Source organism: Pseudorasbora parva, chromosome 13 (assembly GCF_024679245.1).
Source record: "Pseudorasbora parva isolate DD20220531a chromosome 13, ASM2467924v1, whole genome shotgun sequence".
Lineage (NCBI taxonomy): Eukaryota > Metazoa > Chordata > Actinopteri > Cypriniformes > Gobionidae > Pseudorasbora > Pseudorasbora parva.
In genome coordinates this window covers 29937651-29951483 of record NC_090184.1, presented here as the reverse complement: position 1 = coordinate 29951483, position 13833 = coordinate 29937651, and the positions used below count along the sequence as shown (strand labels likewise).

General features: G+C 39.1%; 1 protein-coding gene and 1 long non-coding RNA gene across 2 annotated transcripts in view; one reads left to right on the top strand and one right to left on the bottom strand.

The window, feature by feature from the left end:
* cacna1fb (calcium channel, voltage-dependent, L type, alpha 1F subunit) overlaps positions 1–13833 on the top strand; it is a 58836-nt gene that overhangs the window by 9413 nt on the left and 35590 nt on the right. Inside the window, exons 2-5 of the mRNA XM_067413874.1 lie at positions 348–663; positions 847–952; positions 11467–11606; positions 13519–13664. Of these exons, the coding sequence (XP_067269975.1) occupies positions 348–663; positions 847–952; positions 11467–11606; positions 13519–13664 (708 nt within the window). The remainder of the gene's footprint in view (positions 1–347; positions 664–846; positions 953–11466; positions 11607–13518; positions 13665–13833) is intronic.
* On the bottom strand, positions 528–4199 carry LOC137038880 (uncharacterized). The gene is made up of 3 exons (XR_010897569.1): positions 4066–4199; positions 829–972; positions 528–649 (listed from the first exon to the last, which is right to left on the bottom strand). It is a non-coding gene; the product is annotated as an uncharacterized lncRNA (long non-coding RNA).

Genomic DNA, 13833 nt, shown 5'->3' with positions numbered 1-13833 from the left:
TTTTGTGAACCATTATTATAATTCTATTTGATTATATTTTAAAATGTAATTTATTTCTGTGATGGCAAAGCTGAATGTTTGATTTAAAACTTTTTTTTTACAATGTTACAAATGTTTTTTCTGTTACTTTTGATCAATTTAATGATGAATAAAAGTATGAAGGGTTCAGTATTTGACAGATTTTCTCTGATGTCAAAATAAATCAACACAATGGCTTATGGTTTATTTTGACGTCACATCCTTATAAAAAGCGTGCCTGTGTCAACAAGCATTTGTTAATGACTAGTTGTTTGCTGTGTCATCCACACAAATTACCCTTTATTAAGTGACTAAACCTCTTTCTTTAGGGAATGGGTACTCCAATGAGGAAGAGGAGGGTGGTGGCGAAGCGGAAGAGGAGGGGGAGGAGGGGGGTGGAGGAGAGGGCGATGAGGGTGACGAGGAAGAGAAGGACGAGTGGGAGGAGAATGAACGGCCGAAGATGAACCGTACGGAAACGCTCAATTCCACGTGCAGCTCCACTGGAACACAGAAGAAGAGGAGTCAGCATATGAAGAAGCAGGTCCAGGGCTCCAACCAGGTCCAGCGCGCCCCCAGAGCTCTTTTCTGCCTTAAACTGAACAACCCCATCCGCAGAGCCGCCCTTCACCTTGTTGAGTGGAAGTATCCATTTAAAACTCAGTCAGTGACTAAAAACATAGTTTAAACTTTACTGATAATGATCAATGTGAAGCTTACCAATCATTTACAGCTATCTGTTGTAAAAACTTTTAATTTGCTAAATAATGCCTGTTGAATGTAATGCCACTCTAATAATATCACGTTTACCTTAACATGTGACTGCAGACCATTTGATATCTTTATTCTCCTGGCCATCTTTGCTAATTGTGTTGCTTTGGGGGTCTCCAAGCCTTTTCCCGAAGATGACTCGAATGCCACCAACCATGACCTAGTAAGTATTGCTCTGTGTCTCTTGAGAGAGAGAGAGAGAGAGAGAGAGAGAGAGAGAGAGAGAGAGAGAGAGAGAGAGAGAGAGAGAGAGAGAGAGAGAGAGAGAGAGAGAGAGAGAGAAATTGGGGTGGTATGAATATAATTTCGGCTCAGAGAACTGAAAAAGATTCATGGTTACCAAGCTACTTGGTTTTTAGTTGCAAACATTAATGGTCAGTTCCTGTATTAGTTGTCCATCAGTTCAAAGTGGCTATAATGTATTGGCTCTTAATTCAGTTACAGTATGTATTTTAAAATAGTATATTGTAAACCCGAGAGCACGAAAAGGTGTTTCCCTTCCCAGGTGTTGTTTCATAATCAGATATATTGGGATGGCGCCCAGAACAGAGCACTGACCGAATTCCTGCTGACCCATTTGGGAGATGTGTTATGGATCTCAGGTGCAGTCAGAAGCATGCTAGTGTTAATGTATTATGTAATATACATTTATTTTCCTATGGCACATTCTATCAGGTCTTTCTGGTTTCAGTCTGGTTATCACGTTAGCCAAGCTCACATCAGCTGACTGTCCTATAGGAATACGATGTCTATCACAGCATAAGCTCCTTCAGTATTATCGGCAGGTATTGCGTTTCTCTTGGGTGATTTACCCTCCTCTGTCTCCTACTAGCTCCTACTCTCGTCAGCCTAAAGGATTATTAGGAACACCATACTAATACTGTGTTTGACCCCCTTTCACCTTCAGAACTGCCTTAATTCTATGTGTCATTGATTCAACAAGGTGCTGAAATCATTCTTTAGAAATGTTAGCCCATATTGATAGGATAGCATCTTGCAGTTGATGGAGATTTGTGGGAAGCACATCCAGGGCATGAAGCTCCCGTTCCACCATATCCCAAAGATGCTCTATTGGTTTGAGATCTGGTGACTGTGGGGGCCATTTTAGTACAGTGAACTCATTGTCACGTTCAAGAAACCAATTAGAAATTATTCAAACTTTGTGACATGGTGCATTATCCTGCTGGAAGTAGCCATCAGAGGATGGGCACATGGTGGTCATAAAGGGATTTACAAAGTCAGAAACAATGCTCAGGTGTCATTTAAACGATGCCCAATTGGCACTAAAGGGCCTAAAGTGTGCCAAGAAAACATCCCCCACGCCATTACACCACCACCACCACCAGCCTGCACAATAGTAACATGATGGATCCATGTTCTCATTCTGTTTACACCAAATTCTGACTCTACCATCTGAATGTCTCAACAGAAATCGAGACTCATCAGACCAGGCAACATTTTTCCAGTCTTAAACTGTCCAATTTTGGTGATCTCATGCAAATTGTAGCCTCTTTTTCCTATTTGTAGTGGAGATGAGTGTACCCGGTGGGGTCTTCTGCTGTTGTAGCCCATCCGCATCAAGGTTGTGTGTGTTGTGGCTTCACAAATACTTTATTGCATACCTCGGTTGTAACGAGTGGTTATTTTAGTCAAAGTTGCTCTTCTATCAGCTTGGATCAGTCGGCCCATTCTCCTCTCCCCTAGCATCAACAAGGCATTTTCACCCACAGGACTGCCACATACTGGATGTTTTTCCCTTTTCACACCATTCTTTGTAAACCCCAGAAATGCTTGTGATTAAAAATCCCAGTAACTGAGCAGATTGTAAAATACTCAGACCGGCCCGTCTGGCACCAACAACCATGCCACGCTCAAAATTGCTTTAATCACCTTTCTTTCCCATTCTGAGATTTAGTTTGGAGTTCAGGGGGCGTATTACAGAAATGTTCTACCTTAGTTCTTATCTTAAGACAGTTTTTAGGATTTTTTGTCGAGTTAGGATGCTTCTGCAATACCCGTTTCCTACCCATAGTTAAGATAGGATTATGCATTTAAGAAATGTCATTCTGTAATAGCCTTTGTCCTAAATTCGGTCCATGGTTACCAAACAGATAAGATAGGATTCTAAAGTTAAGATCTTTCTGTAATAAGCCCCCAGGAGATGTCTTGACCAGGACATCACCCCTAAATGCATTGAAGCAACTGCCATGTGATTGGTTGATTAGATAATTGCATTAATGAGAAATTGAACAGGTGTTCCTAATAATCCTTTAGGTGAGTGTATAGATATATACAAGAATAAAAAATCTTACTGAACTCCAAACATTTGAACAGTAGTGTCCATTTAGTTTTTTTCTCTTGACACACAAAGACACACAAATGCAGAGAAACACACACACACACACACACACACACACACACACACACACACACACACACACACACACACACACACACACACACACACACACACACACACAAAGGGGCATTCGCCTCAAGCAAGAGAGTTTTGTCATGTGACTCGCTTCAGCCACACTATTTCGAATTCCTACTGCTGTCCCAGTGTTTGAAATTACTGGAAGCTTTGTGCTTTGCACATCACAATTTGAAAATCAGGTGCCATTTTGATGTGAAATTCCTTCTTTTTTTGATGATGCAGTATTACTCTGTAATCCCACAACCTCTAATTGTATCCCATCAGAGAGCATCATATTCTATCCACTCAGTAGCCATTCTTAAATAAATAGTTCACCTAAAATGTTTAATTCTGTCATTATTTACTCATGTTGTTCCAAATCTGTATGACTTACTTTCTTCTATATTTCGAAAGTCAACATTTGCCCCCATTGACTTTCGTTGCATAGGCAAAAAAAATGAGTAAATGGTGACATCATTTTCATTTCTGAGTGAACTTTCCCTTTAAACAATTTAACCAGCATCCTTTGTTACTGTGATGCTCATCTCGGCACCTGTGTCTGAGACTACAGGGCTTTCATTTGCTTGCTAGTTAGTGGCATCGAGGAAACGAAGCGGCGGTTTTCTCCACGGCTGCAGTGAGGCATGCAACAATGCGAGGCTGCATGAGCTTGTGCACACTACAGCTTCACCTCTCCATGCACTGAGTTCACTGAGATGAGAAAGAAATCGTAAACGAAAGAGATGTGCCCCTAGCTATTGTTTCTTTGTAGGGGTCGGACCAAATTAAAACACCTTTCCTTTAAGTTCAAAAATCCTTTCTCCGCATCTCAGCACACAAGCAATTTCACTGGACTTTACCGAATTATCCATGTGAGCTTCATAGTTTGTCCCGCTGTCATCTCGAGTGTCCAGGCGTGTGTGACTGTGCCCCATTCCTACCGAAATGCTCGACGTGTTGTGAAGTTGTGCAGTGCAGGGATCTTCCCTAAGGCTTGTGTGAGAGAAACAGGAAGAGAAAAAGAGGAAATGAGAGAGAGGAGACCAATCGAGTTGTATGCGATCACGAACCCCCTCGGGCACTGCCTCATGTCTGTCCCATCAGAGAATCACTTTCTTTTTATAGAAGAAGAATTTGCATTCGAATGTAAGAGAAGTGACACTGAAGTGACAAAAGAGGAACAACAGGCCAGAATGTGCAACCCTGATCACAGTGTGGTAGCATGGACTAATAAACGAATGACAGTGTTTTCTTCCAGAGTCAGCTTTTTTTGTAGGGTTCAAATGTTCACTTGCTGGAACGCATGGAGGCTAGATTTGCATTTCCAGAGGAAAAATAACACTGCTATCTAGGCAGAAAAATAATAGTGCTGTGTAAACTAAGCTTTGGTTCTGTGTAAATTAAATGGTGTGTTAGAGTCACCTTATACTTTGCCAGTCATGACTCTCATTATGCACCTTAACTATCAAAGGAAAACTAAAAATTAGGCAAGCGTCTCTTTTGTGTTACTGTACTGAGGGAGCATACACTTAAGACACATGAACTTATTATGAATTATATTGAGAACGTCCTACACAGAAAACATGCCGTAATTTAACTGACCCACTTTAGCCGCATTCATCGTGAAGTGTTTCAAACTACACTCGCAGCAGGAACACGACAGATCTGAATCCTTTATCCAGGATCAGCTTCTTAGTAAAACCTGTTTTATAAGTTACCGACCCTCGGTTATATAGCAGTCTGGTGAGAAATGCTTTGCGGTTCGCGCAAACATAAAAGCATTGACGAAAACAAAACTCAGCCACTTCAGCGCAGTGAACATCAAGAACATCTAAATTACACCCAAGAACAGAACACCACAATCACTTACACACCATTCTGTTCCAGCGTATCCACAATGGCAGACTATGACAACAACTTGAGCTCGCTTAGGGCGGGTCTGAGGTGAAACGCTGCTGTCAATCAACAGTTGTGGGAGGGGCATCCAACCGTGTGACGTCAAACTTTGTTCTTTAAACTGGAAGAACAAAATTGTCCACAAAATGTAAAAAATGACCACTTTTCCCTTAATAATACACATGATGAGTAGCCTACAAATCTAGACGCACCCTAGCGGCAGCACATCTAATCTGCCCGCGAGTGTCGTCTAGCAACTCTCAATACACTTCTGAGCTGTAAATGCCAAACTCTTGTCAGGCCAATCACATCGTGTATAGAGTCGGTGGGGGGGGGCATAATGACGACAGCCGAGTTGCGTTTGCATGCTTCTATTAAACACAGAAACTGGCGAACGTCTTTCGAATCAGTTCTGACCACGACTCTCGAAGACTTGGAGTTAAGCTTTTCTCTGAGAAAAGAACAAAGAACGGCACTGAAGTTGTTCTTAAAAAGGGAAGATGTGTTCTGAGTTTTGCCGACCCGATACAGCGAATGTTTAATCTATCAGCGAGCTCTGTTTCACCTTCTTTGCTCTGGTTGGTTGTAGCGCTATCCTATCGCGTGCAGAGGGAGTTTGAAAGACAACCGTTTATCCCACCCCTCGGATTGAGCCCTGTCAATGGTGAGTTTCCAGACCAAACATCTTGATGTGGGTCTGGCTTGTCAGACTACATGATGAGTGCTATATGTTCATTTTACTTGTATTTATTTTCACAGCTCATATTTTGAATTTTTTATTCCTGATGCCAGAATTGTTTGGGAGCAGTTAACAAGCCATCTTTTTTTCCCCATCTTTAGAACTATTTATTTTAAAGAATAAAAGAAATCAAGATTTTTTTGCAAAGGGTACAATAATGTCCATAATAGTGACTTCAAATATAACAAACATATTTGTTTTTATATAATAAAACATGATAAAAACAATAAATAGAGCTAAGCATCTTTTAATTCTAAATAACTTGTTCTAATTAGTACCATGACCAAACAAACAAACATAATGAAATTATTCAAGTGCAAGAGCTTATGGGTATTCCCCCAGTCACAGTGCTTCTCATTGGGCTTTCTCATTTGTGATATGAAGTTTATAGCACTTATCCTTTTTTCATTGCACGTATTATGTTTCTTGATGTTTCAAAAGGGGATACAAATGCCAGCTCTCTCCTGTGGTATATGTAAGCACACTGTTGGATATTGTTATTGGACTAATTAATTGAACTAGTGAGTTAAAGTGTGTTCACAGGAATTTAAAGGGGTAGGTCACTACAAAAAAAAGAATAAGAAAAAAGACAATTCTAACATCATTTACTCATCCAAAATTCCAAATGTTGTTGCAAATGAAAACAAAAACAAGATATTTTGAGGAACGTGTTCATCGGAGCCCGTTGACAAAACACTTAGCCTGATGTGGTCATACTCAATTCTAGTCAGAATATGAGTCTGAAACTGCTCCATTGGGCTGTGATTATAAGGCGTGTTTTAACTGAACCAGGAAAGACATCAATTGGATAGACCTACAACCAATCAGAGCAACGAAGCGACGCATTGTCAGATGTCAACATAGTTCAACTGCACTGTGTTGCCAAGTCCGCTTTTTTTTCACGGGGTTGTTTGCTATGTCCGCGGGTTGAAGTGACTATTATGTGATATATAGACCCATGAGTGCGAATTTTAGCAGGCAACCTTGCCAAAATAACACATTTTAGCCCCCAAATGCCATTTTTCCCCTGGAGAAGCCCCTCGAGTAGCTATTGTTTAGGACTAGTAGTTGGCGGTTTTTGTTGTAAAAACTTGGCAACCCTGTCTGCACGTGCATTGGAATCAGGCTGGAATACACGATTTTTGCCGGTGTTGTAAATTTTTTTTATATTTAATGATACACAGAGTACTTACCCAACATGATCAGCATTTCTGAGAGAAATTGTGGAGGTGAATGCATATACAAACAAGCTCTCCGTTTAGGATTCGAAAAAATATAATCCAAGCCCCTTTGATGACGTGCATGATTACGTTACTGTTTATCATCTGTCCATCATCGTCTAAAGCCCGCCCCGATGATTTCATTGGTCCGAACAGTTTCTGTTCGGAGATAATTACTTCTCTATGGAGCAAGGCCAGACCGAACAGCCCGACCTAAAACAATTGTGGGCGGGGCTAAGTTAGGCTGGAATCCAGGCTACAAAGCACTGAGACATTTCTCAAAATATCTTCTCATATGTTCCACAGAAAGAAAGAAAAACCTACAAGATAATGAGTAAATGATGACATCATTTTCATATTTGGGTGATCTTAAACTTCACAGGGCCCAAAGTGCCAAGCTCACAATGGAATTGGATAACAGAATATTGCATAATGTGAATTTAATATTAAGCTCAGTTTTTAAAAGATGCACTCACAATGCAAGCTCAGTCAAATCCACCTGCATTGTCTTCTTTTAGTTTTTTGAGGACAACAATACAACTAATTGATGTGAAAGAGAAAGAGACAGGAAGGGTTATAAAGACAGCGGGAGCAGAGAGAGTGGTGGTCAGGAGAGATTGTAGCTGCCTGTTCGTTTTGCTGCTCTAAATGCTCTTGGTCCTGATAAGCAGCTTACTCTTCCTCCCCTGTCTCTCATCACCCTTCCCCCATCACCCCATCCCTCTCTCCCTCTCTCTCTTTTGCTCTCGATCTTTGTTCTGATGCTTAAAGCCACATCCTGGATTCCAGGTGCAAAGGAGGGGGCATGTATTTAATGAGTGAGTGTGTGTGTTTGCTGTCAGTCTCCCTCTCAAAAAGCCAGTTGGTCGTCCCCTCTGCCGTATTGTTTGTTATATTGTACTGTCCGTCATCTTGGTTTCAGTTGTCTTCAGTTCATTACTCAAAGGCATTCAGCACTCTGAGCTTGCATGACTAATAACTAGGGCTGACAGTTGATTGCGTATTTTAATTGAAATAATTACAAGAGTTACAGATGAATTAATCGCAATTCATTGCGCTTATCAATATGTATAATGATTAGAAAATCCCCTAAAGAAAGATTTACAATTTAAACATGTTACACTATTGTGGCAGAAAATGAGGTGACTTTAGAAGTCAAAATATAACTTATTTCCATGTCATTGACCAAAACCATCACTGGCCTACAGCAATATAAAATAGGAAATCTTATAATACATAGAAATTATAACCTACTTTTAAAAAATGTATATAAATATTAACTTAAATCATTTAAAAATTATTATCATCATCATCATCATCATTGACCTTCAGCAATCCAAACCGTATGTGCGTTATAAAAATTATTATTATTCATGCAAATGTATTGCATTTATTTACCTGGTATTTTTATTATAATTAATTATGCTATAAAAACGTTACATTCACAACCCTACTAATTTCATCCATCATTAACTTACAAAATTATGCAAGAAAACGGTTTTGAATGTTGCCATGGTCTATCTGCTCGTCTAAGGAAGGGAATATGCAGTTGAGAGCTTCAGAAATAGTTCATGGACATTCTGTTCCTGTCAGTGTGCAAAAACCTTCTGCATACTTCAGACAGAGACATACGGTGCAGCAAATGAAGTTTATGCTGTATGCCACTTTACATCAAATCAAGTACAGCAGTGCGTGTGCATGTGCGGTTATTATTGTCCATATGGTATTGTCCTTCCACCTCTGTCACAATCTTACACAATTGGTGTATTTTTTTGTGTGGTTAGTTTGTTGTTTCTCTCTTTATGGAGGCAGTATGCACACAAGTGTTTCGCCGGTCAGAGTGCATAGGCTGCCGGCAAAAGAGAGGGAGGAAGAGAAAGAGGCAGACAGATTAGTAATCTTTTGAAATGCTTGCAGATTCCCCATTTTGAAGTCCAGCTCCTGCTCAAGACTATTTGTCTCTCTGTCTCGCTTTATTGTGAACAGGTCATGGGGTCATACTTATACAGCCAATTTTTTTTTACTGACAATTAAAGGGTTAGTTCACCTCAAAATGAAAATTCTGTCATTAATTACTTACCTTCATGCCATTCGACACCCATAAGACCTCCGTTCATCTTCGGAACACAAATGAAAATATTTTTGTTGAAATCCGATGGCTCAGACAGGCCTCCATTGACACACATGTCATTTCCTCTCTCAAGACCAATAAAAGGTACTAGATGTCGTTAAAAAAGTCCATCTCACTACAGTTTCTATGACCATTTTATTAAACGACGAGAATAGTTTTTGTGCGCAAAAAAACTACAACGAAATAACTTATATGATGATGGCCAAATTTCAAAACACCACTTCGTAAAGCCACGGAGCATTTTGAATCAGCGTATCGATTCATGATTTGGATCACGTGTCAAACCGCCAAACTGCTGAAATCGTGTGACTTTGGCGATCTGAACCGCTGATTTGATTCACTGATTCATAATTGTTCAAAGCTTTGTTATTAAATTGGCCCGTCACTATATAAGACGTTATTTAGTTTTTTAGCGCACAAAAACTATTTTCGTCACTTCATAAAATGATTGTAGAGCCAGTGTAGTGAGATGGGCTTTTTAACGACGTCTTTAGTGCCTTTTATGGGTCTTCAGAGAGGAAATAAAATTGATGTCAATGGAGGCCTATCTGAGCCATTGGATTTCAACACAAATATCTTCATTTATGTTCGGAAGATGAAAGGATGTCGAACGACATAAGGGTAAGTAATTAATGACAGAATTTTCATTTTTGGGTGAACTATATGATTATTTCCAATATGCTTAATTATTGATTTGATGGTATGATTTGTGGCTTTATTTCAGGTTTGTAAGCATTTTAATTGAGAGATTACATAGAAAATGTTTTACTTTATTTCATTTATTTAAAATCAACTAGTGAAGGTTATCAAGGTGATTTTTTAAAAACTATATTTAAAGTTTTAAAGTTTTATCTGTGGGGTTTACAAATATCTAACCAATGAAAAGTATTATAAAAAGAGTTTGTGATTAAACCTTGTAACTCCACTGTTGATAAAGAACCATAAATCCAATCCAAAATCCACCTAGCTCTAACGTGAATGAAGTGCCACACAGAGTTTGGACCATCTGCTTGTTTGTAATGCAAGGGTAAATAAAGAACCTTTGAGAACTCTTTGAAGAAGTATAGCATTTTTTTTATTTAAAAAAAAATTATAATAGGGGGCTGTGGGGACTTTACACTTTATTAACATATAGGATTTTGGTCAAATTACAGAAAAAAAAACTGAGCTACAGTAAACTTTATAACCCCATAACTTTATAGCTTATTGCCTCAGATGCATCCATTCGAATGACGGACAAAACATGTAGGCATATGTCCGAAATTCTTAGAAACCTTGTAACTCTGTATCTTTGAGCTTGATTTTGGTTAATAACATAATGACTTGTGCAATTGTCTGACCACATATAAATCAGTATATACAATATCAACTTTGACAAAACAGTGTTTTAATTCTTAAAAAATAGAGTGTTGTCCTGAAAAATAAGCGTTTTTGCAGATATGAGGTTTCCGCCTGACAGCATCATTAATCTTATCACAACCTAATCAGGCCAATATTAGCCAATAAAATGTACTATTATTACTATGTGATTTTTTTAAATAGACTATATACAATGTTTATATGCTACACACACACACACACACGCACACACACACACACACACACACACACACGTTTGTTTTTGTGACATATGGGGACATTCCATAGGCGTAATGGTTTTTATACTGTACAAACCGGAAACATTCTGCATTTTTACTTTCAGAAAAAAAAACTCATCCTGTATGATTCATAAGCATTTTGAAAAGTGGAGCTGTGTCCTCATATTTCACCCTCTCTTAGTAATAGTACTAATCCGTCCTTCGGATGAGACGTTAAACCGAGGTCCTGACTGTCTGTGGTCGTTAAAAATCCCATGTCCTTCGATAAAGAGTAGGGGTGTAACCCCGGCATCCTGGCCAAATTTGCCCATTGGCCCCTCTGTCCATCATGGCCTCCTAATAATCCCCATATAATGATTGGCCTAATCACTCCTCTCCACCAATCAGCTGGTGTGTGGTGGGCGTTCTGGCGCAATATGGCTGCCGTCACATCATCCAGGTGGATGCTGCACATTGGTGGTGATTGAGGAGAGACCCCCCTCTATGTAAAGCGGTTTGAGTGCCTAGAAAAGCGCTATATAAATGTAACAAATGATAATACCAATGTCATACCCATGTCATTATACATATTTGTGTCCCCATATGTCACAAAAACATGCCCACACACACACGCACACACTCACACACATGCACACACATATATAATAAATATGTATCTCTTTCCTGTGTTTTCTCAGGAACAAGTTGAATATGTGTTTCTGATAATCTTCACCATCGAGACATTTCTGAAGATCCTGGCATACGGCCTCGTCATGCACCCGAGCTCCTACATCCGCAATGGCTGGAATTTACTGGACTTTGTCATCGTCATTGTAGGGTACGGCACCAGTTTTCCCACTCTGCTCATCCATGCCACTTGTTTATTAACTGTCTTTTTCATTAAAAAAATTAGTCATAATAACCCGGAGTGACATCACTGCCTTTCCTCCCATGATTCACTTGCATATAAATGTTTGTGGCTGATTTTTATTCAGGTTGTGTTATGGCCAACAGCAGCTCTCTTGTTCAGAGTTCTCCTTGTCCTGCTGTTCTCTTTACCCCCTTTTTCCTAATTTCTCCCTTTTCTCAACCTCTCCGTTTTGCTCTCTCTCTCGGATTATCTGGTCAGATCTGGCTGTCAATCCTCTCTCCCGCTTGCTCTCTCTTCGTGTCTTAATCTGACCTACAGAGACTAGGCGCTACCCTTAATTTCACACACCCGGATTTACGTCGCTGTGGTGAATGTGTGTGTATGTGAAAAGTTTAAATACAGATTTCATGCACTAAAAAAGAATCAATCTTTCATAGTATGCCACTGCTTAAACTCATTTTCTTCCTGTGGACAACGTAGAGTGTGTTTAAAGAGTGACAATCCCCAGAGCTCTGTCTGTCCTGCTAAAATGGGACTAAACAGCTGTTCTGGGGTCATTAATGGGCAGTTGGTCAGAGTGATGGTTAATTATTTAAAAGAAGATGACTGTGCATTTAACGTCTTTTTGAGTATAATTTTGAGAGCTTTTTTTAGTATCGATTAGAGATTTCATTAAGCTCACAGGCAGGACTGCTAATGGGCAGGTGGATCTGTTCCAAACACACAGTATTACACATCATATTATTTCTGCTTATAATGCTGATGATGCCATCCTAAGAGTATTTGTGCGTGCATGTGTATGCATGAAAGCACACAGATATCTGGGATGGGTGCCACAAATATTATGGCCCAGCCAGCTTCCACAACACTCAAATTACGACAGTCATGCTGCATGTTTTCAATCCACTAAAAAGAACCAGCTTATAAGAGTCGTTTGTTCGGGACTCAGCCTTTACCAGTCAATGTCACACACAAAAAAAGGAATCGGGCTACACTGGTCTTGCTGTATGTTTTTGAGTCTCTAAAAAGAACCAGCTCATAAGATTCATTAGTTTGGGAAACAGGCAAAAATTGTAATGCTGTATGTTTTTGGTTCACTAAAAAGAACCACCTCATAGGAGTCATTCTTTCAGGAATCGGGCTACACTGATTTTGCTGTACGTTTTTGATTCTCTAAAAAAAACAGCCCATAAGAGTCATTCGTTGAGGAATCAGACTTCACTGGTCAATGTTACTAAAATATACTGCCCATAAGAGTCATTCGTTCAGGAATCAGGCTTCACTGGTCAATGTTACTAAAATATACAGCCCATAAGAGTCATTCGTTTAGGAATTGGGCTACTCTGGTCATGCTGGATGTTTTTGATTCACTAAAAAGATCAAGCTCAATAGAGTCATTTGTTTGTGATTCAGACTACATTGATTCACTGGCTGTCATTTTGAGAACTGGACTACACTTTTAATTTAACATAGGCTCTCAGACCTGTTCAAGAGTCCATCTTAACAGTTTTTATTTTGTTTTAGTCGTAGTTCCCTCTTTTTATAAAAGTATCCTTTTTGTCAATATTATGTCGTCATATTTAATAGCTTTAGTCAGTTTTACTAATATGACTAAATGGCTTCTATTTTTGGTCTAATATTAGTTTCAGGTTTTTTATATATTATAAAGTGCAAAATAAACCAAATATTCATAAATTATATATTCATTTAATAATGTAATGCATCAACATTTAAAAGCATTTTTATCTTTAATTAGATGAATAATAAAAATAACAACTCAAAAGATCATCATTTTAAAAGTCAGTTACACATTTGAGTATTTTAGATATATTTAATCAACCACATTTATATCGTTTTTTGTTGTTGTTGTTTTTTGCAGGTTGTTCAGTGTGGTATTAGAGACCGTTACTCATAAATCCGGTGAAACAACATCCCACATGCCGGGGAAACCTGGAGGTCTGGATGTCAAAGCCCTCCGAGCCTTCAGAGTCCTGCGACCCCTCAGACTGGTTTCAGGAGTTCCCAGTGAGTTTGTGTTTGTCATAGAAAAAAAGGAAACAAGTTAGTAAAATTCGCTATGAACTATTCAGTTGTGGTGTTTCACCCATACAATAGTGCTATTAAAGAGATACCGCCACCGCTTTTTCATATTAAACTATGTTATTCCCTTAACTAAGACGAGTTGATACATATC